We start from the raw sequence: 27,979 nt of genomic DNA on the forward strand, positions 1-27,979 counted from the left end.
GAGCTCTGCAGGAGGCCAAGGAGAAGCTGCGGAAGTCGCGCGAAGAGCTTCAGGCCGAGATCCAGACGGAGAAGAGCAAGGTGGTGCAGGACCTGAAAAAGAAGGAGGCGGCGCCAAAGCCTCTGCCGCCCGTGCCCATGCCCAAGGTGGTGGGCATCAGTGACGGCGAGCCTCTGGAGCCGGACGTCAAAGAGAAACGCGACAAGATTCGTGAGGTAGGACAACCGTGAGAGTCTTTTTCCTACGAATCATCCAATATTTGATGATCAATCTTTTATTGGTGGCTTTTTGTTAGCTGAACACTGCTTTACTCCCAGGTTCTTCTGCAAGCACACACATACGTTTATATATTTATTAGCAGAGGGGACTCCTTGGGTCCTTCAACTTTTTTCTTTTTTTTTAACTGTGGGGATAAACATAACAAGGGGGTATTGGATTAACAATCTCTTTAGTGATAAAATAACACAACAGCAGCAAGCTAAACCATCAACGTACACACACACGCACACGCACGCACACACACACACACAAGCACACACACAGACAGACACACACACACACACACACACACACAAACTCACACACACACACACACACACACAGACTGACAGACACACACACGACACACACACACACAGACATACACGCGCACACAAAGACACACACATACACACGCACACACAGACACACACGCACACACAGACACACACGCACACACAGACACACACACACACACACAGACACATACACACACAAACACACACACTCACAGACAGACACACACGCACACACAGACACACACGCACACACACAGACAGGCAGACACACACACAGACACAGACACACACACACACGCACACAGACACACACAGACAGACAGACAGACAGACACAGACACACACACACACACACACACACACGCACACAGACACACACACAGACAGGCAGACACACACACACACACACACACACGCACACAGACAGACAAACACCACACACACACACACAGACACACACACACAGACAGACAGATACACACACGACACGCATGCACACACACACACACTCTCACACACACACACACACACACACACACACACACACAGCCACACGCATACAGCCACACGCACACAAAGACACACACACACACACACACACACACGCACCCACAGACACACACACACAGACACCCACGCACACACACAGACAGGCAGACACACACACACACACACACACACAGACAGACACACACACAGACACATACACACACACACACAAACACACACACAAACACGCACACACACACGACACGCACACACACACACAGAAACACACGCACACACAGACACACGCACACACACACACGCACACACACACGCACACACACACAAACGCACACACAGACAAACACACACAGACACAGACAGACACACTCACACACAGACACACACACACAGACACACACACACACACACACACACAGCCACACGCACACAAAGACACACACACGCACCCACAGACACACACACAGACACACACGCACACACAGACACACACGCACACACACAGACAGACAGACACACACACACACAGACAAACACACAGACACACACACACACACAGACAGACACACACACAGACACATACACGCACACAAACACACACACCCACACACACACAGACAGACACACACACACAGACACACAAATACACACGCACTCACAGACACACACACACACACACACACACAAACACACACGCACACACACACAAACACACACAAACACACACACACAGACACACACACACACAAACACACACACACAGACACACACAGACACACACACAGACACACACACACGCACACGTACAAACACACGCACAGACACACACGCACACACAGACACACACACACACACACACACACACACACACACACACACACACACACGTTTGATTCTCTCAAAAACGTTAACAAGCATGTTGTTACAATATTCACAAGTAAAAATTTTAAATAATTCTCACATCAGACGTTAGGCAGAGAAGGGGAGGGCACTGTTTTTAAAAGTTGCAAGTGATACGCGCTTATTTAGTGACACGAAAAGAAAAGTAAAACTGCATCAAAATACATATAGATGCATCAATAATCTATTTTTAATCAAATCGTAGCTCTTAAATCGTAATAGTAATCAAATTGTGAGGTGCCTCCCTCTAACCCCTACTATATTGTTTTTGGAATGATTGTATTCCACCAGGATACCAGGACTTTGGCTTTATTGTCGTTTGTCAGCTACACCGCTGCAATATTTGATTTATTGCGGCTTCAAATGACTTATTTGCAGCCAGCAGAGGCGCTTTTGAAGGTGGTCTGCAAAAGAAAGTAGCTGCTGGGGTCCCTAAATAATGGCGGGGCAAAAAATTCTGGCAATAACAGCTGCGGCTGTAGGCAACCTCCTGATGTGTTGTTTCTATTACCTCCACAAGACGACGAACGGTCAGCGTCCAGCGGCTTTATTTAGGCCTGCATGCGCTTTAAAATGGTGCTTTGAAGGCCTACTGAAAGCCACTACTACCGACCACGCAGTCTGATAGTTTATATATCAATGATGAAATCTTAACATTGCAACACATGCCAATACGGCCGGGTTAACTTATAAAGTGCAATTTTAAATTTCCCGCTAAACTTCCGGTTGGAAACGTCTATGTATGATGACGTATGCGCGTGACGTCACGACGGCAACAGAAGTATTCGTACCCAATGTGTCACCATACAAACTGCTCTGTTTTCATCGAACAATTCCACAGTATTCTGGACATCTGTGTTGGTGAATCTTTTGCAATTTGTTTAATGAACAATGGAGATTGCAAAGAAGAAAGTTGTAGGTGGGATCGGTGTATTAGCGGCTGGCTGTAGCAACACAACAAGTAGGACTTACTTGGATAGCAGACGCGCTAGCCGATGCTAGCCGCCAACCGCATCTGTAATCGGGTGAAGTCCTTCGTTGCGCCGTCGATCGCTGGAACGCAGGTGAGCACGGGTGTTGATGAGCAGATGAGGGCTGGCTGGCGTAGGTGGAGCGCTAATGTTTTTATCATAGCTCTGTGAGGTCCCGTTGCTAAGTTAGCTTCAGCGTCGTTAGCAACAGCATTGTTAAGCTTTGCCAGGCTGTCAATTATTAACCGTGTAGTTACAGGTCCATGGTTTAATAGTATTGTTGATCTTCTGTCTATCCTTCCAGTCAGGGATTTATTTATTTAGTTTCTATCTGCATTTGAGCCAGATGCTATCACGTTAGCTCAGTAGCTAAAGAGCTTCGCCGATGTATTGTCGTGCAGATAAAAGTCACTGTGAATGTCCATTTCGCGTTCTCGACTCTCATTTTCAAGAGGATGTAGTATCCGAGGTGGTTTAAAATACAAATCCGTGATCCACAATAGAAAAAGGAGAGTGTGTGGAATCCAATGAGACCTTGTACCTAAGTTACGGTCAGAGCGAAAAAAGATACACCCTGCACTGCCTCTCTAGTCCTTCACTCTAACGTTCCTCATCCACGAATCTTTCATCCTCGCTCAAATTAATGGGGTAATCGTCGCTTTCTCGGTCCGAATCTCTCTCCCTCCATTGTAAACAATGGGGAATTGTGAGGAAATCCTTCCTCCTGTGACGTCACGCTACTTCCGGTATAGGCAAGGCTTTTTTTTAATCAGCGACCAAAAGTTGCAAACTTTATCGTCGTTGTTCTATACTAAATCCTTTCAGCAAAAATATGGCAATATCGCGAAATGATCAAGTATGACACATAGAATGGATCTGCTATCCCCGTTTAAATAAAAAAAATTAATTTCAGTAGGCCTTTAAGACATGTGTGTTACAGTTGTCGTGCTGTTGTTTAGCGCTATTAATGCCGATTCAGCAATTTGTTCCTTGATTGTGTTGCTATATGTTGTACAATATAATTGTTCATAAATTAGTTAATTATCAAATGCTTCCAATTAACACCCTGCCTTTGTACTGCAACTAACTCAACACTCTGGCTATAATTACAATGTATTTTGCTGTCTAAAGGACAACATGATGTCAGCTATGTGATGCAGAGAGACTTTTTACATGATATTTTCCGCCATTTTAAACGAATCAAAACTGAGCAACTGGCAGTTCGTACCTCATTTGGGTCCGCACGACCCATTGTCAAAAGAATCCCAAAGGGAGTCCTTTTGCAATGGGACGAAAGGACACTATTGAATTTGTAAGGTTTTATTATTATTATTATACCGACCCAAAAAAAAACTCTAATTTGACCCACTTAACATGCTTCAAAACTCACCGAATTTGACACACACATCAGGACCTGCGAAAATTGCCATCTAATAAAAAAACCAAACCCCAAAATCAAAATTGCGCTCTAGCGCCCCCTAGGAAAAAACAAAAGCAAACTGCCTGTAACTCCCACTAGGAAGGTCGTAGAGACATGAAACAAAAACCTCTATGTAGGTCTGACTTAGACCTACATTTCATAATTTCACATCCTTGGGCAAAAACCAACAGGAAGTTGGCAATTTCCCATTTAAGACAAAAATGTACTAAAAACACTAATTTTTGCCTCTTTGAGCTGTAATTTGACCCTCTTAAAATACTTCAAAACTCACCAAACTTCTCACCCACATCGGGACTGGTGGAAATTGCGATCTAAAAAAAAAACCGAACCCCAAAACTCAAAAAGCGCAATTTTTTAATAAATCAGAGACAAAACTGCTTCTCAGAGGAAAACTCAGACAAAACTGCTTGTAACTTCCGGTAGGAATGTCTTAGAGACATGAAACAAATACCTCTATGTAGGTCTCACCTAGACCTACATTTCATAGATTGACATCCTTCAGCAAAAATCAACAGAAAGTTTGCAATCCCTCCTTCAAAACAAAATTTTAGTTAAAACCGGTCACCAAACATCAATTATCTCCTCTGAGCGCGTTTGTCGTTTCGGCTTCAAACTACTACAGGAGAGAGATTGAACCCTTCTGATTAAAAGTTGACGACGGCGTTTCGTTAAGTGCTACCGTTTTGATTGTACGTGCCTTCAAAGACCCGCAGCACTAAAGTTGCTCCGCTGCTGTGATTTTACGCGCCTTCAAAGAAAACAACCACTGTGCCGCAGCACCTAGGAAAAAAACACAGACACAACTTCCCCTAACTCCCAGTACGAATATCGTAGAGACACGAAACAAAAACCTCTATGTAGGTCTCACTCAGGACTACCACTGGACAAAAGTATTGGGACACCTAGGACTAGCACCAGCCAAAATGCGGACCCTACCAACGCTGCTTGCAGCTTTAATTTTATTTGAGTTTCATTTCACAAAATAGTTGATCAAGAAAATTCCTTTTTCGGTCATCAATAAAATTGGGAGTAAACATCTTTTCTGTTGCATCCCTTTCAACTCCTCATGGCAACATCGCTCCGCCTAAACTCGAGATGTTCCCGTTAGGGTTTTATGCTGCCGATACTGATACCGATCAGCCATGATCACAAGTATTAATACATATGATCATATAAAAATAGATACAATATGAGCTTGAGGGGGTCGGCGTCTGTGATCGACGTTGAAAGGCACTTATCTGCAATGACATACTTAAAAAAAATGGTATTACTGTAATCCAGCCACACACAGATGGAGCTATCTCGTCTCGCTCGCCTTAACCATCGCCCCGCATAATTACCTCGTATCATGTCTCCTGAAACGGCATTCAGAATGGGAACACGAGTGGCTCGCACGGCTGTCTCCAAATGTCCCTTTTGTTCTCTTGGCGAGCACGCCGTGCACTGATGGTTGTCGCCTGCATCACACTGCATCACACTGCCACTCAAACCCATGCTGACGCCGTCACATTGCACTTCTGATGTTTAACAGACACTTGTAAATGTGTTATCGTATTAGCTAATGCTAAAGATTTTAGTGTCATTACATTATGATAGCACGTACAAATATGCATGAAACCACTCGTACAGATATCCCACGTGACGATTTGGTGAGTAAGAATTGTTTTAGTTACATTGTAAAACTGACAAACGTTGCTTGGAGTGATGGATAAAGAATCTGCATGAGTAGGTACGCTATGGACGGCCAGAAAACTCTTTTTATTCTGGTCGTTAGCAGAGAAAAATCCATAAATTAGCCGTACTGTTTTATAAGACGCATGGTTCAAAGTGTAGGAAAAATTAGCAGCTTATAGTCTGGAATTTACGGTTAATGATCTTCTAAAACAACTCAACTTTGTGTAGTACATTACATGGGACGTGTAATTGTCAAAAAGACAGCCAAAAGAGGTTGGTAGATGAGAATAAATCTAAAGGTAAAATATAGTGTAGAAATGCACCCAATGCAGGAAATAGTGTCTTGATTTAAAAACATTTCTTTCAGGGCTTGCGTGGCAGCACTTTGTGCTGATACGCATTTTCCCCATTTTCCCTGTTAATTTTCCTACATTTTCCTCTCATGGTGCTCACTCACGTCTCTTGAGTATTGTCGGCGGTTTTTGGATGTTTTTTCGAGGGCTTTATGGGCGGAATAGAACGACTCCTTTTTAGCTGCATTGTTAGCCACCTTATACTTGCCGTATTTTAGGATTTATAAGGGTGTAACGCATACTTGCCAACCTTGGGACCTCCGATACCGGGAGGTGGCGGGGGGCGTGGTTAAGAGGGGAATATATTTAAGCTAGAATTCACCAACTCAAGTATTTCATACATATATGTATGAAATACTTGACTTTGACAGTGAATTCTAGCTATATATATATATATATATATATATATATATATATATATATATATATATATATATATATTTTTTTTTTTTAAATTATACATATAAATAAAATAAATACTTGAATTTCAGTGTTCTGGATGGCAGTATTGTCCTGTTTAAGAGTGTCACAACATTGCTGTTTACGGCAGACAAACTGCTTTACGGTAGACTAAACGTGACTGCTGTTGTTGTGTGTTGTTACCCGCGCTGGGAGGACGTTAATGAAGCTGCCTAACAATAAACCCACATAAGAAACCAAGAACTCGCCCTCGATCATTCTACAGTTATGACGTCATTGGGCAGGCAAGCTGTTTATATTGTGGGAAAGTGGACGTGAGAACAGGCTGTCCCCACTCAGGTCCGCATTGAGCTGGAGGGGGCGTGGCCTCCAGCTCCGGCTGAATACCGGGAGTTTGTCGGGAGAAAATTTCTGCCTGGAGGTTATCGGAAGAGGCGCTGAATACCGGGAGTCTCCCGGTAAAAACGGGAGGGTTGGCAAGTATGGTGTAACGGTACATGTATTTAGGGATGATACTCAAAACCGGTTTTCCCGGTTGTTCGATAAGAAAAGAACAGAGTCCTCAGACTCTGATCCCTTTTTGAGAACCGGTACCCGTTATCGAGACCACTATAGTAAAGAAAAAGAGTTGGTTCTTTATTCGAATCCCTCGGGACCAATCCCGTCCCGACCAGAAATGCCCCGTGAGACATCACAAGAAATGACGTCACGTAGCTCAGTCATTAGGCGCAGATAGGGAAAGCAGGAAAAACAATGGACCGGAAAAAGCGCTCCAATGTGTAATAAAGTTCAAAACAAAAGGTATAATCCAATGAATAACTTTACTGAGAGATTTGAGCAGGGTACAAACACATGACGAACACTTTTACGACCAACCGGAAACATAGCAACCAGGCTAGCAACGCACCTCCTTTACGGCAGCTGTCGCAACGTTCTTAAAGCAACCGCAGCACATACTCTACCGTATGTGTATGATCATACACATACACATACACATACACATATCATATGACATAATCTCCCATTTTTTAACTTTTGTTTTTCTTTCCTTGTAAACAAAACAAAATCACACTGTATATGTGTTGTCTGTCTAATTATAAATAATGCAGACGAGGCGTGTTGGCTGAGTTCTTGACGTTTACTTTCACAGCGTGCTCATAACCTCATTCTTAGCTGCCGGGTGGGACATGCAACAACATTTTTCGGGGCTACCGCGCATGCTCGTCACTCCCGTTGCATGCTGGGTAGTGTAGTTGTTATATTCCCTAGCCTAGCTCATAACATCACATCTTTCCCCCTATAAAGAAATAATGTTAACTCAATAAAGTGTATTTCTTTTTTTAGCTTTAACTTTTAATTTTTTAGCATTGTAACCACATTTGCAAACAACTTTTCTCTTCATAGAATTTTCATTCAATAAAGAAATAAAGTGCAAAAATGTCAAAGCATCATAACAAACAGTTATGTCAAATAGCAGCAGAAGTGCACTTTTTGGAGAGTTGTATTATTTTAAGTTTTGTGCCCAAGGGACTGATTTTATTTAACACTATATTATTATTTATACACTTATAGTGATCACAGAGACAGGTTGTTTTTGTGTTACTGTATATATTTGTTTTTCTGAAAAATCCCACTTAATATACAGTCAATATTTGTTTATTTTATTTTATTTTTTTAGGGGGGTAACAGTCAATATGTATTTATTTATTAGATTTTATTTTTTTCTTATATAATAAAAGTGAACTTTTGTTAAACCAAATATTGTGTTTTTTTTTCCATATACAACAACCTATCTGGACTCGATAAGAGAATCGATAAGGAATCGGTTCGATAAGAGGATTCGATAATAGAATTCGATAATAGACTCGAACTCGATAATTTCTTATCAAACATCATCCCTACGTGTATTTGTATTGAACCGTTTCGGTACGGGGGTTTCGGTTTGGTTCGGAAGTGTACCGAACGAGTTTCCATGCGGACATATTAAGTAGCACACCGCACGTTGTGTAAACAATGCACACCGAGGCACAACACACGGCATGCTAGCAGCGACCGGGCTACGACAACATGTAAAAGTCAGAGCTGGAAGACCCTCCTGCCTTGTTAAGATATCCCGTTTGGGAACACTTCGGCTTCGCGGTGCGATAAAACAATGGAGGACGAGAGGCGGACAAAGAAAAAGCGCTTTGCCGACATTGTTCAGCAGCGGTAGAGTATGCTTCTGGCAACACGTCAAACATGCTAACCCATTTTGAAGCGGCACCACACCCAAGTGAACATTGCTTCAACCAGGCCCGGCCCTAACCAATCTGGCGCCCTAGGCAAAATATTGGCACTAATTAAAGGGGCAGAGCTTTGAGACATTTTAGCTTTTATATGTTTAAGATATATTTTTTGTAAGAACCACAATTAATAAATATATTTCAGTGAATAACTTATTGTTCAAATCTGTATATAAATATGTACATAAAGTGTTGTAATTATATTGTAAAATGGATGGATGGATGGATGGACGTTTAAAACAAAACTGTTATTATTAATTAGTAAGTATACATTTTTTTAGCCTTTTTAGAGAAAATCAAATCATTGTAGTAAATTATGCAAATTACTCGATGATGTCATGGTGACCACGCCCATAGCCACGCCCCCACCACCACAGGTATCTTGGCAGTTTATGGGAAACACTGCTAGTGGTGGCTCACATCCATCACACACGGAGCTTTTTCTATTTTTGGGCAGAATTATTATAGTCTTCACAATGTTAAAAGGATAAAGCCATTGTTTACAAATTTGGTAAATAAATAACCAAAAATTTATATTTTGTTGTTTTCTTACTGTACCGAAAATGAACCGGACCTTGACCTCTAAACCGAGGTACGTACGAATCGAACCGAAATTTTTGTGTACCGTTACACCCTAAACGATTTAGAATGCATTATAAAAAGAAAAAACATTTGTGACCTTGTCTCACATAAAATTGTGAATGATAGTCAAAATGACCCCCCCAAAAAATGCAGTTCCCCTCTAAGACCTATAATTGTGCTGATTGTTACCTTGAAAAGCGTGTTCCTGGTAGCAAGGCTGCCTCTGATTGGTAATTGCACTCACTGCTGGTGTGAAGACTCGGCTTCCCGCTTCAACTGACGGTCGGCCGCCGAGCCAAACGCAAGTGACCGCAGATTTGCGGCTGCCGCCGGAGAGAGTAAAGATACGTTTCCCCCGCGGATCAATGAAGCGCGGCCATAAAGCTGGGTTAAATCGATGGCGCGAAGCAGGCTTCTTTAAGTGGGATGGAAATGGTGCTGCTCTGGAGACGTATGGTACCGTGCGGAGACATGAAGGTGGAATATCTGCCCATGACGTTCTTGCCCGTAACTCAAATTTATGGCCTCTTCCTTTTCCTGCTCTTTAGCTTCAGCGCTCCTTTTTTATTACCAGATTCAAACGCTAAATCCCTGTTCATTTTGCATATAAACACCAGGAGTGCATAGCCAGATTGTCCAATGAAATCATGCTGTGGTCGTTTTGCTAACATCAGGGAACAAAACGCTTAACATAAAACTAGAAAGGCACAATTTTTTTTTACCAATAACTTCCTGCTTCACAAGACTGATAACAGATAACTTATTTAGATCTTCAGTTTTTTGTTAACTCAGCTTCAAAAGTAGTTTGTGCACAACCTGGGGGTAAGAAAGACTCAAACAAAGTGCACTTGTAGCTTTGTCCTTATCATATTTGAGATCAATACGTTCATAAAAAAGGAGGAAATATTATGGCCTTACTATTTTTTGATCTATCAGTGTATGGCAGGAGTGTGGTTCACATTTGAACCGATACGGTAGGTGACAATTGTGTCACGATATACATTTTTTATATTGATGGATTTCGATTTTTATTGACATTTTTAATGACCTACTTAAGCCTGCCAATAAATCCAGTAAGACAGTTTCCAACTTCCTGAATTGGTGTCAAGTTAGTGTGAAAAGCTGACTTGGCATCAAGTTAACATGAAAAACAGAATTAGCATCAAGTTAGCATGAAAAGATGAATTAGGGTCAAGTTAGCGTGAAAAGCTGATCTAGCGTGAAAAACTAAATTAGCGTCATGTTAGTGTGAAAAGCTGAATTAGCGTCAAGTTACCATGAAAAGCTGAATTAGTGTCAAGTTAGCGTGAAAAACTGAATTAGGGTCAAGTAAGCATGAAAAGCTGAATTAGCGTCAATATAGCGTGAAAAGCTGAATTGGCGTCAAGTTAGCGTGAAAAGCTGACTTGGCATCAAGTAGCGTGAAAAACAGAATTAGCATCAAGTTAGCGTGAAAAGATTAATTAGGGTCAAGTTAGCTTGAAAAGCTGATCTAGTGTGAAAAACTAAATTAGCGTCATGTTAGTGTGAAAAGCTGAATTAGCGTCAAGTTAGCGTGAAAAACTGAATTAGGGTCAAGTAAGCATGAAAAGCTGAATTAGCGTCAGGTTAGCGTAAAAAACTGAATTAGGGTCAAGTAAGCTTGAAAAGCTGAATTAGCGTCAGGTTAGCGTAAAAAACTGAATTAAGGTCAAGTAAGCGTGAAAAGCGGAATTAGCGTCAAGTTAGCGTGAAAAGCTGAATTGGTGTCAAGTTAGCATGATAAGCTGAATTGGTGTCAAGTTAGCACGATAAGCTGAATTGGCGTCAAGTTAGCTTGAAAAGCTGAATTGGCGTCAAGTTAGCGTAAAAAGATGAATTGGTGTCAAGTTAGCGTGAAAAGCTGAATTGGCGTCAAGTTAGCGTGAAAAGATGAATTAGGGTCAAGTTAGCGTGAAAAGATGATCTAGCGTGAAAAACTGAATTAGCGTCATGTTAGTGTGAAAAGCTGAATTAGCATCAAGTTAGCGTGAAAAATTGAATTAGGGTCAAGTTATCATGAAAAGCTGAATTAGCGTCAAGTTAGCTTGAAAAACTGAATTAGGGTCAAGTAAGCATGAAAAGCTGAATTAGCGTCAGGTTAGCGTAAAAAACTGAATTAGGGTCAAGTAAGCGTGAAAAGCTGAATTAGCGTCAGGTTAGCGTAAAAAACTGAATTAAGGTCAAGTAAGCGTGAAAAGCTGAATTAGCGTCAAGTTAGCGTGAAAAGCTGAATTGGTGTCAAGTTAGCATGATAAGCTGAATTGGTGTCAAGTTAGCTTGAAAAGCTGAATTGGCATCAAGTTAGCGTGAAAAGCTGAATTGGCGTCAAGTTAGCGTGAAAAGATGAATTAGGGTCAAGTTAGCGTGAAAAGATGATCTAGCGTGAAAAACTGAATTAGCGTCATGTTAGTGTGAAAAGCTGAATTAGCAACAAGTTATCATGAAAAGCTGAATTAGCATCAAGTTAGCGTGAAAAATTGAATTAGGGTCAAGTTATCATGAAAAGCTGAATTAGCGTCAAGTTAGCGTGAAAAACTGAATTAGGGTCAAGTAAGCATGGAAAGCTGAATTAGCGTCAGGTTAGCGTAAAAAGCTGAATTAGCGTCAAGTTAGCGTGAAAAGCAGAAATTGCGTCAAGTTATCATGAAAAGCTGAATTAGCGTCAGGTTAGCGTAAAAAGCTGAATTAGCGCGAAAAGCTGAATTAGCGTCAAGTTAGCGTGAAAAGCTGAATTAGCGTCAAGTTAGCGCGAAAAACTGAATTAGGGTCAAGTTAGCGTGAAAAGCTGATCTAGCGTGAGAAACTAAATTAGCGTCATGTTAGTGTGAAAAGCTGAATTAGCGTCAAGTTATCATGAAAAGCTGAATTAGCGTCAAGTTAGCGTGAAAAACTGAATTAGGGTCAAGTAAGCATGAAAAGCTTGATTAGCGTCAAGTTAGCGTGAAAAACTGAATTAGGGTCAAGTTAGCATGAAAAGCTAAATTAGCGTCAAGTTAGCGTGAAAAGCTGAATTAGCGTCAAGTTAGCGTGAAAAACTGAATTAGGGTCAAGTTAGCATGAAAAGCTGAATTAGCGTCAAGTTAGCGTAAAAAGCAGAATTAGCGTCAAGTTAGCGTGAAAATCTGAATTAGCATCCAGTTTTCATGAAAAGCTGAATTAGCGTCAAGTTAGCGTGAACATCTACTTCAGGAGCGTCTCGGTGTTAAGGTCCAAGTCTGGGAGGGATCAAAAATCTTCCCACAATCCACCCAGCGAGCCCCGGAGTGGAAGGTGTGGAAATATGGCGAATTGAGGGCAGCCAGCGGCATGCGATGCCAGCTTGAATTGCAGGGTCCATCCTGAAAACGCTGCATTGGGAAAGTGTCCGACAAGGAGTGAGCGTGCGCTCATTTGAATTCGGCGCCGACACCAAGGACGTGGTGTCGCGCTATCGTTGATGAACAACGAAGCGGCTTGAACATTAACTTATCTTAGCGCACAGACGCCATTACGATGCGCAGACACGGACTAGACGGTGAAATATTCATGGAGCGGCTCAGAGCAAGGTTGCTGCGTTCGCCCATTGTTTGGGGAAAGGAAGTAAATAAATAAAGCAGCTTGTTGCCCACGGTGACAGGACTTTTTTCTCGCCAGGGTGGTGGCGGTTTTTGGGGGCGTGGTTTCAGTTCGACACATGTGAAACTCGTCGCCTTGCGATTATTGGAAGCCGTTCAATGCGTGCTTTGAATTGTCTGTCGGTACACCCTAACCCTTAAGACCAGCAAGAGTCTACTGCAGGCCGAAGTGGCCCAAATCAGATTTTCAGCTTCAATTCCGGTCTTTCAACAATCGCTATTTCTTTGGAATCAAAATATATATTTATATATTGCATACAGCCGAAATGTCTGGCATCAAGCGGTTAGACGGGGTATTGCAGAGACTGATTTGAGGAGAGGCCAGCTCGCAGAGGAGAAGAGAGACAGGAGGAAACGTACTGCAACTACTAGAGATGTCCGATAATATCAGACTGCCGATATTATCGGCTGATGAATGCTTTAAAATGTAATATCGGAAATTATCTGTATCGGTTTAGGGAGAAGTACAGAGCGCCAATAAACCTTAAAAACACTGCCTTTGTGTGCCGGTCCAGTCACATAATATCCACGGCTTTTCACACACACAAGTGAATGCAACGCATACTTGGTCAACAGCCATACAAGTCACACTGAGTGTGGCTGTATAAACAACTTTAAAGGCCTACTGAAACCCACTACTACCGACCACGCAGTCTGATAGTTTATATATCAATGATGAAATCTTAACATTATAACACATGCCAATACGGCCGGGTTAACTTATAAAGTGACATTTTAAATTTGCCGCTAAACTTCCGGTTCGAAACGCCTCTGAGGATGACGTATGCGTGTGACGTAGCCCGGCGAACACGGGTATGCCTTCCACATTGAAGCCGATATGAAAAAGCTCTGTTTTCATTTCATAATTCCACAGTATTCTGGACATCTGTGTTCGTGAATCTGTTTCAATCATGTTCATTGCATTATGGAGAAGGAAGCCAAGCAAGCAAAGAAGAAAGTTGTCGGTGCGAAATGGACGTATTTTTCGAACGTAGTCAGCCACAACAGTACACAGCCGGCGCTTCTTTGTTTACATTCCCGAAAGATGCAGTCAAGATGGAAGAACTCGGATAACAGAGACTCTAACCAGGAGGACTTTTGATTTGGATACACAGACGCCTGTAGGGAACTGGGACAACACAGACTCTTACCAGGATTACTTTGATTTGGATGACAAAGACGCAGACGTGCTACTGTGAGTATGCAGCTTTGGCTTTTTTTTGCGTATGTACGTAACTTTTTTAAAATATATAAGCTTTATGAACCTTGGGTTAGGTGAACGGTCTTTTGGGCTGAGTGATTGTGTGTGTTGATCATGTGTTTGAATTGTATTGGCGTGTTCTATGGAGCTAGGAGCTAGCAGAGGAGCTAGGAGCTAGCATAACACGTACCGTACCGGACGTGCGCGTCACGTACGTAACTTTTTAAAAATATATAAGCTTTATGAACCTTGGGTTAGGTGAACGGTCTTTTGGGCTGAGTGATTGTGTGTGTTGATCAGGTGTTTGAATTGTATTGGCGTGTTCTATGGAGCTAGGAGCTAGCAGAGGAGCTAGGAGCTAGCATAACAAACACGCAGGTGTTATTATGCAGGATTAATTTGTGGCATATTAAATATAAGCCTGGTTGTGTTGTGGCTAATAGAGTATATATATGTCTTGTGTTTATTTACTGTTGTAGTCATTCCCAGCTGAATATCAGGTACCGTGAGTATGCAGCCTTGGCTGCTAAACATTCGATAACTTGACCGTATGTGCGCGTCACGTACGTAACTTTTTAAAAATATATAAGCTTTATGAACCTTGGGTTAGGTAAACGGTCTTTTGGGCTGAGTGATTGTGTGTGTTGATCAGGTGTTTGTATTGTATTGGCGTGTTCTATGGAGCTAGGAGCTAGCAGAGGAGCTAGGAGCTAGCATAACAAACACGCAGGTGTTTTTATGCAGGATTAATTTGTGGCATATTAAATATAAGCCTGGTTGTGTTGTGGCTAATAGAGTATATATATGTCTTGTGTTTATTTACTGTTGTAGTCATTCCCAGCTGAATATCAGGTCACCCCCGGCTCTCACAGCATCTTCCCTATCTGAATAGCTTCAACTCCCCACTAGTCCTTCACTTGCACTTTACTCATCCACAAATCTTTCATCCTCGCTCAAATTAATGGGGAAATTGTCGCTTTCTCGGTCCGAATCTCTCTCACTTCATGCGGCCATCATTGTAAACAATAGGGAACTTTGCGTATATGTTCAACTGACTACGTCACGCTACTTCCGGTAGGGGCAAGCCTTTTTTTTATCAGATACCAAAAGTTGCAATCTTTATCGTCGTTGTTCTATACTAAATCCTTTCAGCAAAAATATGGCAATATCGCGAAATGATCAAGTATGACACATAGAATAGATCTGCTATCCCCGTTTAAATAAAAAAAATTCATTTCAGTAGGCCTTTAACAATGGTACAAATATACGCCACACTGTGAACCCACACCAAACAAGAATGACAAACACATTTCAGGAGAACATCCACACCGTAACACAACATAAACACAACAGAACAAATACCCAGAACCCCTTGTAGCACTAACTCTTCCGGAACGCTACAATATACCCCTCCCCCCCCAAACCCCGCCCACCTCAACCTCCTCATGCTTGTCCCAAATTCCAAACTGCTGTTTTGAGGCATGTTAAAAACAATAATGCACTTTGTGTCTTCAATAATAAATATGGCAGTGCCATGTTGGCATTTTTTTTCCATAACTTGAGTTGATTTATTTTGGAAAACCTTGTTACATTGTTTAATGCATCCAGCGGGGCATCACAACAAAATTAGGCATAATAATGTGTTAATTCCACGACTGTATATATCGGTATCGGTTGATATAGCAGTGTTTCCCACACATTCATTTATTTGTGGCGGCCCGCCACGAAAGAATTACATCCGCCACAAATAAAAAAATAAAATAAAATACATTTAAAAAATTTTTTTATTATTATTATTTTTTTTGTCCTGTCCAGCTTCTCAGGCAAATCATATAGTTGATGTAGATGCCCATATAGGCTGTTCAGATTTACTTTACAAAAGAGAAGTGTAGGATACTTCTCTAGTTGCCTTATTTGTATTTGACCACTACTGTTTTCTGTTTATTTGTTACTGACTGTGGCAGGACACCTCTGCCTCTGTTTCACTTTATGTTGCTGGTAAATAATATGGTTGTAGTAGTAGGCTAAAGTTAAATTATTTAGTATGCACTAATTAAAGGGGCAGAGCTTTAAGAGACATTTTAGCTTTTATATTTTATAAGATATATTTTTTGTAAGAACCACAATTAATAAATATATTTCAGTGAATAACTTATTGTTCAAATCTGTATATAAATATGTACATAAAGTGTTGTAATTATATTGTAAAATGGATGGATGGATGGACGTTTAAAACAAAACTGTTATTAATTAGTAAGTATACATTTTTTGAGCCTTTTTAGAGAAAATCATATTGTAGTAAATTATGCAAATTTATCGATGATGTCATGGTGACCACGCCCATAGTCCCGCCCCCCACCGCCACAGGTATCTTGGCAGTTTATGGGAAACACTGTATAGGAATCGGTAATTAAGAGTTGGACAATATCGGAATATCGGATATCGACAAAAAAGGCATTATCGGACATCTCTAGCAACTACCATCGCACATGAATTGATTACGTGGACCCCGACTTAAACAAGTTGAAAAACTTATTCGGGTGTTACCATTTAACGGTCAATTGTACGGAATATGTACTGTACTGTGCAATCTACTAATAAAAGTTTCAATCAATCAATCAAAAAAACAGCAGGTCTCTCCACATGTTTGCATTAAGTGCAACATGGACTGTCACTCAAGAACTGGCTAGTACATTCAACAAACATGAATGTACCGTATCAACAAAACATCAAGTTAAAATGTGAAAATTATGATTAAATAAGTGTATTGTATAATTACAACCCTCATTATAACGGTATATAATATATGTAATAAAATATATTACTAATAAATTGACTACTACAGGATAGCAAACCTATTTAAATAAAAACAATAAACTAATATTAATAATTAAAGTTCCATTAAAAAATAAAAAATAAATAAATACATATAAAAAATAAACATCAAATCGAAATAAGTGTCTGACCCAAGAGCGTAAATTAGCATGGTCATCTGTGACTAAGCTGCCAGAGATTGACAAGTGATGCATTAAAATTCGGTCGTCTTAAATAGACCGGATGAAATAAAGATCAGATACCAATCGGAATCAGGCCCACCTCTTTATGTGGCCTGAATCTGATCCCAAAAGATCAGATTGAATGCACTTTGGAGCGTTTACACTGGCAAAAACAACAACAATTTGTGTCACTTGAGGGCAAAAAAAAGTCAGATTTTGGTGTGCAGTGTAAACGGAGCCATAACGATTTAGGACGCAATCTGATCCGTGAAACACAACATGCCTTGTAAAAATGCGATGATTGCTACTCTTAGTTGGCGTGGTATTGTTTGGATCAAACATGGAATATATTTGAATGTGTTATTCCCACCTGTGTGTGTGTGTTTGGCAACAAAGTAGAAAGGTTGACCCATTTCCTCCTAATTAACGTTGCTGGTGTAGAAACTGTCTATACGGCAAAAAGTCAGCGTTCAAAAACAAGAACAAAAAATAAAAAAATGAGGGGTATTTAATTTGAACTAAGCAAAATGATCTGCCAATAAAACAAGACCATTTGGCTTGTCAAGACTTTCCAAAACAAGTAAAATTAGCTAACCTAAATGAACCCAAAAATACCTTAAAATAAGAATATTCTCACTAATAACAAGTGCACTTTTCTTGGTAGAAAAAAAAAGAGACCTTTTTGCTCAATATGTTGAAAAATATTCTTAAATTAAGTAAATGCTAGTGCCATTTTCTTGACATAATGACATGCGCTCGGCATTACATTTCTTGAAACCAGCAAACTTATACTAAAAACGAATTTATTGTTCTTAATGGAAAGGCAACAAGGCAACCGCTTGTTACTCTCGGGGTCTCCTTGCCGCTCAGGCAAATCATATGGTCTAAAAATGCATTTTTCCATCGACAACATGACATCATCGCGCCAAGTGCGTGCTCTTTCAGTCAATTACTGTGCATATATACAGCCCGGCCCCCGGACAAAAAATGTTTAATTGTAATTTTGAAGAATTTATCTGAATGTGCATGAACCTTTTCTGTTCAAAATTGTTAGAAATGTCACATGTTAAATGTTTAAATATTAATTGTCAGTTTACTGTACTGTGCCAACTGTACTACTTTATGAGTACGTATTTTCTATTGTTTCATTTAAAATGAAACAGCAAAGTCCATTTGGCTGTCATCTGTTTTAATTATGAGACACAATTGTGTCAAAGTCCTGATTTTTTTTTTCATCCTTGAAATAAGAAATTATTACTTTAAAAAAGTAGTTTTATACTTGTGAGTGTAAATGACACAGCTTTGCAACAGTTAATATTCTAGTTTCAAGCATGTTTTACTCAATATACACTACCGTTCAAAAGTTTGGGGTCACATTGAAATGTCCTTATTTTTGAAGGAAAAGCACTGTACTTTTCAATGAAGATAACTTTAATGATAAATAATAAATGGGTTATACTTGTATAGCGCTTTTCTACCTTCAAGGTACTCAAAGCGCTTTGACAGTATTTCCACATTCACCCATTCACACACTGATGGCGGGAGCTGCCATGCAAGGCGCTAACCAGCAGCCATCAGGAGCAAGGGTGAAGTGTCTTGCCCAAGGACACAACGGACGTGACTAGGATGGTAGAAGGTGGGAATTGAACCCCAGTAACCAGCAACCGTCCGATTGCTGGCACGGCCACTCTACCAACTTCGCCACGCCGCCCCCGAGACTTAACTTTAAAGAAATACACTCTATACATTGCTAATGTGGTAAATGACTATTCTAGCTGCAAATGTCTGGTTTTTGATGCCATATCTACATAGGTGTATAGAGGCCCATTTCCAGCAACTATCACTCCAGTGTTCTAATGGTACAATGTGTTTGCTCATTGGCTCAGAAGGCTAATTGATGATTAGAAAACCCTTGTGCAATCATGTTCATACATCTGAAAACAGTTTAGCTCGTTACAGAAGCTACAAAACTGACCTTCCTTTGAGCAGATTGAGTTTCTGGAGCATCACATTTGTGGGGTCAATTGAACGCTCAAAATGGCCAGAAAAAGAGAACTTTCATCTGAAACTCGACAGTCTATTCTTGTTCTTAGAAATGAAGGCTATTCCACAACATTGTTTGGGTGACCCCAAACTTTTGAACGGTAGTGTAGGTCATAAAATCTCAGCAACAAGCTGTAATATCTTACTGAGATAATTTAGGACCAAAACCCTTAAAACAAGTAAAACACTCTAACATAAAATCTGCTTAGTGAGAAAATTATCTTATCAGACAAATATCACCCTTATTTGAGATATTTCATCTTACTTAGATTTCAGTTTTTGCAGTGTAGGGATGTCCAACATGCGGCAGAGATCAGTTTATGTGTAAAATTGAGCTTCATTTTTTAATTGAAAGAAACTGCTGTTCTAAATGTGTCCAGGGTGGCTGATAGTCAGGTGCGGCATATTTTTTCCTTCTATAATTTAGTGGGTGCGTCTTATATACTCTATAGTCTGGAAAGTACGGTACTCCTTTTTTTACACATTGGCAGGGAGTGCGTTCTTTTCCCAATCTCCTACGTGGACTGTAATCTGCCTTTGTTGAGGTCTTCTATTCCTGTTCCTCAGGCTAAATGTAGCTTAATGTGGTTTTTACTAGGACATCATGGAGTCAAATGAATTGACCAATGAAAGGATGGCTTCACTCAAATAGCTTCATTACACAGCACAATAAATATTTATAGAATAATTGCACGAGATGATTTACAGTTTGGGTAGTTTCACCTACGAGCTTTAGTTCGTTTATGCACACTAATCCATGGAGACGTCCAGGGGTGACCGGAATCAAACTGTACGTTGTCTTTCCCTGCAGTCATGTGATTACCTCTGCCTGCCCACTTTGCACCGTGCACGTGCTGATTGGACGCGGTCACTGTCGCAGTCAATCACCTTGTTTTTTTTTGCCGAGTGCCCAATTAGTATTCCGAGGTCTAAATAAGCGCTGTCGTCCTTGTCCTTGGCACGTGGGCTCGTTGGAATTTAATCAAAGGTTCCGAGCGGCGTCACGCTCTCTTATTACCTCGATTGATAACCACGAAGGCCAAGAACACGACGAGTCCGCCGGCCCTTGTCTTCACGTCTGGGGTTGCCATGGAGACGCGGACACTGGCGTCTCCATGGTACGAGGCCGCTGTAATGGTCTGACGTCTCATGTGCTATGTCACTCTGCAGATGATGAAGCACGCGTGGGACAGCTACCGGCAGTACGGCTGGGGCCACAACGAGCTGAAGCCCCTGGCCAAGAAAGGACATTCCACCAACATCTTCGGTAAGTAAACACACCTGCATCATAGTCCTCAATTACATACCAGCATCAAAGGTCACGGATTAGACACTTTTTTAAAAGCCCCAGTCTTAATTATGCAGGTTGCTCACTAAGACCACCTTCTTTATAAATACTCCGACCATCTTATTCATGTTGTTAAAAATTTTTTAAATTATTTGTCGTCGAACCTTTTATTTGTTGTGAAGCACTGTGCATACTTTGTTTTGATCACCTTTTTTGTCTGAAGGTCTAATTTGCAGAAACGTTTGATCTTGGATATATAATCCTCCATTTTGGCAGCCACATGCATTTTCATCCATTCAATTACTCATTCAGTGTAATAAAAATCCTTTATTCACTCATTCAATGAATTAAAAACATTCACTCATTCAATTAAGTAAAAACCATTTATTAACTCATTCAATGAAGTAAAAATAGTATATTAATTCATTCGTTCAATGAATTAAAAATAATTATTCATTCATTCAATGAATTAAAAGTAATTCATTCATTCAATGAATTAAAAATCATGTATTGATTCATTCAATGAATTAAAAACATTCACTAACTCAATTAATTGAAAAGAATGTATTCACTCATTCTATGAATTAAAAATCATGTATTGATTCATTCAATGAATTAAAAACATTCACTAACTCAATTAATTGAAAAGAATGTATTCACTCATTCAATGAAGTAAAAATTATCCATTCATTCAATGAATTAAAAATAATTATTAATTCATCCAATAAATTTAAAATAATTTATTAATGCATTCAACAAATTTAAAATAATTCGTTCACTCATTTAATTAATTAAAAACGATTTATTTATTCATTCAATTAATTAAAAATGATTTATTCACTCATTCAATTAATTACCAACATTCACTTATTCAATTAATTAAAAATCATTCATTCACTCATTTAATGAATTAAAATAATTTATTTATTCATTCAATGAATTAAAAATCATTTATTCACTCATTCTATGAAGTAAAAATAATCTATACATTCATTCAATGAATTAAAAATAATTATTAATTCATCCAATGAATTAAAATCAATGTATTCATTCATTCAATGAATTAAAAATCATTATTTCACTCATTCAATTAATTAAAAATCATGTATTCACGCATTCAGGGAATTAAAAACCATTTATTCATTCAATGAATTAAAAATAATGTATTAATCCCTTCATTGAATTAAAAATAATGTATTCATTCATTCTTTAAATAAAAATCATTCATTCACTTATTCAATGAATTAAAAATAATGTATTCACTAATTCAATGATTTAAAAATAATGTATTAATTCAATTAAATAAATTGAATTTATTAATTAAATGAATAAACGTCATTATTTCACTCATTCAATAAATTCAAAATCATTTATTTATTCATTCAATTAATTAGAAATAATTTATTCACTCATTCAATAAAATAACAATCATTCATTCACTTAATCAATACATTCAAAATCATTCAACGAATTAAAAACATTCATTCATTCAATGATTTAAAATAATTTATTCAATTAGTATGAATTAAAGATGATCGACTTATTCTGTGAATAGAAAATAATTCATTTATTGAATTTTTAAAAAATGTATTATGTATATATTATTCATATATATAGTATATATATATTATATTATTCAATTAATTAAAAAACATTTACAAATTCAATTAATTAAAAATAATTCATTCAATAAATTAAAATTATTCATTCATTTATTCAATTAATTTAAAATCATTTATTCATCCAACAAATTAGTAATTATTCAGTCTTTCACTGATTCCATGAATTATAAATTAAAATCGCTCATCCAATGAATCGGAATTAAAAGAGAGTCATTGACTCATTCAGTGAATTAAAAATCATTAATTAATTAATTCAATGAATCAAATTATTTGTTCATTCAATTAATTAAATTATTCATTCAATTAATTACAATCATTCGTTCAATGAATATGATTTAAAATGACTCATTAGGTGAATTAAAAATCATTATTGTAATAGAATAATTACGTTGTGGAAAGTGGGTCATTTGAGCGTCCACCAATGAGAGAAATTATCTTCTGGCGTATTAACAATCCTTTCAGCGAGTCCCCTTTCATTTGATCATTTTCTGGCTGTTAATCAATAGCGGCCAGTGGAGAAAACTGTTGATGAAGCGTGTGCTGTGACATGAGACATGTAAATGACGTGTATAATGACATGTGTAGTAGGCAGGAATGAAAGACATCTATTGTGTGAGCCAATATTGTGGCTACTATATTGTTGTTTCAAGTGGAACTGACTCAAAAGACGACAAAAGTAGCGTGGAGTAAACGTCCTGCTTTCTGCTTGGGTTATGAAAGCCCCTTGAAAGGAAATGGACCTGACCTGGTTCTTGCACGGGCATCTTCCTAGCTTCAAACAACAAGTGTTTCTTACACAAGCATGTCGTTATCAGTGTGGACCGCGCATACTTCAAAGTTCCCTGCTTTGGACCCCCTCTGTCTTCAGCACATTTCCCTCGGTTTTCTTTTGGTGAACACGCAGAGACAACTTAACCAGTAAAACACGGCAGTTCACCTCAGGGTATCATCACACGGACAAAAAACTATTACTATTTGGAGCACGCAGCTTTGATATCAATGCAGCTTTTGGGCAGCACGAGTTCCGTCCATAAGGACGCGGGCTTTCGAACCGTGGGCTTAGGGTCGGAGCCATGCTGTCGACATGGATGACAAAGTGTAGTCTACTTCCTGACTACTCTCATGTTACATTTGCTTAAAACACCCCAGAGCAAGTGAATGTGTTTTACTGTGGAACCTCCATTTATGAACTTTATTGGTTTTTGAGCAGGGTTCGTTAATCAAAAAGTTTGTATAGTGAAGCAAGAATAAGAAAATTGACTATTGGGTACCGATTCACATAAAATCTAACTTTGCTTGCATGTGACGTATTGTCAGGTCAAGCACTCACAGCTGACTCTGCCTTGACGCAATGTTACAATTGTCCATGTCAACAAAGCATGAAGAAGATGCTTGAAAGTACTGTAAAGCTCCACTTTTAAATATGTGCTAGCGCAATACTAATTTACATGGAATAAAGGGCTGCAACTATTGATTAGTAAGTAGTCGTGTAACCTATCGATTAATCGAAAAATTACATAAAACATACTTTATAGCAGGGGTGCCCACACTTTTTCAGCAAGCAAGCTACTTTTCAAATGATCAAGTCAAGGTGATCTACCGTGTATATACAGTCGTGGTCAAAAGTTTACATACACTTGTAAAGAACATAATGTCATGGCTGACTTGAGTTTCCAATAATTTCTACAACTATTTTTTTGTGATAGAATGATTGGAGCACATACTTGTTGGTCACAAAAAACATTCATGAAGTTTGGTTCTTTTATGAATTTATTATGGGTCTACTGAAAAAGTGACCAAATCTGCTGGGTCAAAAGTATATACACAGCAATGTTAATATTTGGTCACATGTCCCTTGGCAAGTTTCCCTGCAATAAGGCGCTTTTGGTAGCCATCCACAAACTTCTGGCAAGCTTCTGCTTGAATTTTTGACCACTCCTCTTGACAAAATTGATGCAGTTCAGCTAAATTTGTTGGTTTTATGACATGGACTTGTTTCTTCAGCATTGTCCACACGTTTAAGTCAGGAGTTTAGGAAGGCCATTCTAAAACCTTAATTCTCGCCTGATTTAGCCATTCCTTTACCACTTTTGACGTGTGTTTGGGGTCATTGTCCTGTTGGAACACCCAACTGCGCCCAAGACCCAACCTCCGGGCTGATGATTTTAGGTTGTCCTGAAGAATTTGGAGGTAATCCTCCTTCTTCATTGTCTCATTTACTCTCTGTAAAGCACCAGTTCCATTGGCAGCAAAACAGGCCCAGAGCATAATACTACCACCACCATGCTTGACGGTAAGAGTGGTGTTCCTGGGATTAAAGGCCTCACCTTTTCTCCTCCAAACATATTGCTGGGTATTGTGGCCAAACAGCTTAATTTTTGTTTCATCTGACATCACATGGACAAAGATAAGACCTTCTGGAGGAAAGTTCTGTGGTCAGATGAAACAAAAATGTAGCTGTTTGGCCACAATACCTAGCAATATGTTTGGAGGAGAAAAGGTGGTACTATAACAATTGTCTTCGATAATATGAATTGGTTGGTATTGGAATTTTTCTAAACGGTTGAAAAATGTTGATGTAATAACAGTTAGAATTTTGAAAATCCTGGAATTTCAGGAAAACTGGAGATTTTTACAGCAAAGAAATGGTAGTTTTGTTGCCCCAATTAAGAAGAATGTTTTGAAGGTGGAATGGTCAAAAACGGTTGAAAAATGTGGACTGTGAAAACTTTCCAGGAAGAGGTGAAAATAGGGCTTTGGAAAACTGGAAATTCTGGGAAATACTGGAATTTTTAAAACTTGGAATATGGTAGTTTGATTGTCCAAGTTGAGTGGAGTGTGTGCATGTTGGAACGTTTCAAATAGGTTGAGAAATGTGGAAATTGTGCAAGTTGGAATATGACTCATTCATTTTCCGTATGAAAAATGACCCGGAAAACTGGGAACTCTAGGTAATCTAGAATATTTTTGTATTTTTATTTTGGGGGGGAGCTTATGATTCCAGGTCGAGCCGAATATTTTGATACTCGGACTGTGGGCTGTGGAGCGCGGCGGAATAATAATAAATACATGATTTTTGGTGTAGAATATTCTTTGTGTGAATGCCCAAGCATGATGTATTCCATAGACATGCTAGACATGTGATCAACATTAGCCATTTTACATACACCCACAACGTTGCCAATGAAAAGTACAACTGCTGGTGTGTAATAAGTACAATACTTAGAGTTGAAACACTTTGTAGGACTCAACAAAAGACTACTTCCTGACTACGGCAACACACCGTAGCCTACTGTATACACTACTGCCATCTTGGAATTGCAACTGAAGGAAAGTAAGAAAATCAATGATTCTCAGCACGCTGTGACAATTTTATTATTAAACAATTTAAATTGATATCACACAAAAGTACTGAAAATTGGTATCGTTGAGTGTCTGTATTACCATGAATTGATTTACGTGGACCCCGCTGTTGAAACAAGTTGAAAAACTTATTCGGGTATTACCATTTAGTGGTCAATTGCACGGAATATGTACTGAACTGTGCAATCTACTAATAAAAGTTTCAATCAGTCAATCAAGTCCTAAGTACTACTGATTGGTACCATATCGGTTCAAAAGTACCAAGACACAACACATACTGCTGTTACATATGGACCCTTTAACTTAGCATCTGGTCTTTTAAAAATCCCGTAGTCCAGTGGGAGTGGGAGAGTATCCTCAAGCACAACATGCTGGAAAAACACTGTTTTCAATCAATAGACAGTGAGAAGTGGAATCCTCCCGAGATTGGACGTGGGTATCGTTTTCACATAGAATGCTCTGCGGTATTCATGTGAATCTGGCGATCGCCGTAGAGGATTTCTGCCGCTCGCAGCCACGCTGTTTGCTTTACTTTCAGCATCTAGGTCACGTCTTTGCATAGTCTGCTCCTCAGGCGAAACAGTGCCGAAGAAGAGGAAAGAATATTTATATGAGCGGGGAAGTACAAGATGCCTGGTTTGAAGGTCATTCACAGCCACAGATTTATGCATGAAATGGCCAGTGGGATGGATTTGGAGCCAAACAGAGGAAACAAGTTGGCTTGGTTTGCACTTTTGAAATTGTGATTACTATCTGATAGGGTTGTTCAGTAAACCAGTACTAATAAATTAAAAACGGTACTATACTGCCCCTGAAAAATACCGGTATATTTTTCCCATCACATTGCAGGTAAAAAGGAGCAGAGACGCATGTTAGGCAACACACGGGGTACTTATAACCAATGTATGATCCTGTAACTACTTGGTATTGGATTGATACCAGAATTTGTGGTATCATCCAAAAATTACCGTATTTTCCGGACCATAGGGCGCACCGGATTATAAGGCGCACTGCCGATGAGCGGGTCTAGTCAGGTCTATTTCCATAGAAAAGGCACACCGGATTATAGGGCGTAATAAAGGGGTCATATTTTTTTTTTTTTTTTTCTGAATTGAAAACACTTCCTTGTGGTGTACATAACATGAAATGGTGGTTCTTTGGTCAAAATGTTGCATAGATGATGTTTTACAGATCATCTTCAAGCCACTTTCTGACAGTCACTTCAGGATGCGCCGTTTTGTGGGCGGTCTTATTTACTTATTTAGTGCAATAACAACACCGGAAATGTGTCCCGTAAAAAAACATCCGACCGGAACTCTCTAAAAACTAAAGTCCCTTGGGTGAATAATGTAAACTCACTACACCGGTATGTTTTAGCGCTTCCATAGCGAGTCTCCTGACAGACATAAGTAAGAACTTTACACTACTTTATATTAGAAATGGCAACAGCGGGAGATGAATGCCACATAAGAAGGTAGAGCAAAAGAAGAAGCTTATAGACAATGGCTTACATGCTCAAATTTTCAGGACTTATGCAGATCCCAAATACACATCAGCAGGTACTAGAAGGTAAGAAAAGTTGTTTTTGCATAATATTGTGAAACAAAGCGCCAGATAATGTCTGCTAATAAGTGCCATTTTGCGGTCCTTATACACGCACCATATTAATTATCCGACAATCCATCAAATGGTGCGGCTTCACAGCTTACCGAAGTCGTACTAAAAACATTTTGACAGATTTTTGAGTGCCGTGTGTAATGTTCTATATTTGCAATGGAACATATAACATTTTGGTGTTGTTTACTTGAGTCATATTTCAGTTTACACATATCTCTTATGTATGACTTGTCATCTACTGGTCACACTTATCATTACATCATGTACCAAATAAAATAGCTTCAAGGTTGGTAAGCACAACCAGAATTATTCCGTACATTAGGCGCACCGGGTTGTAAGGCGCACTGTCGATTTTTGAGAAAATGAAAGGATTTTAAGTGCGCCTTATAGTCCGAAAAATACTAAAAAAAAAATTTAAGACATGAGGGCGCGTCTTCGTCAAATTCAGGTAAAAACGAGCAGAGGCGCATGTTAGGCAACGAACTGAGTACTTACACTACCGTTCAAAAGTTTGGGGTCACCCAAAC

The 27,979-nt window shown here is 39.3% G+C and overlaps 1 protein-coding gene across 1 annotated transcript in view; it reads left to right on the forward strand.

The window, feature by feature from the left end:
- man1a2 (mannosidase, alpha, class 1A, member 2) overlaps positions 1 to 27,979 on the forward strand; it is a 170,929-nt gene that overhangs the window by 45,342 nt on the left and 97,608 nt on the right. Inside the window, exons 3-4 of the mRNA XM_062061528.1 lie at positions 1 to 215; positions 20,733 to 20,829. The exon at positions 1 to 215 is cut by the window's left edge and continues 47 nt beyond it. Of these exons, the coding sequence (XP_061917512.1) occupies positions 1 to 215; positions 20,733 to 20,829 (312 nt within the window). The remainder of the gene's footprint in view (positions 216 to 20,732; positions 20,830 to 27,979) is intronic.

This window comes from Entelurus aequoreus, linkage group LG10 (assembly GCF_033978785.1).
Source record: "Entelurus aequoreus isolate RoL-2023_Sb linkage group LG10, RoL_Eaeq_v1.1, whole genome shotgun sequence".
Classification (NCBI taxonomy): domain Eukaryota; kingdom Metazoa; phylum Chordata; class Actinopteri; order Syngnathiformes; family Syngnathidae; genus Entelurus; species Entelurus aequoreus.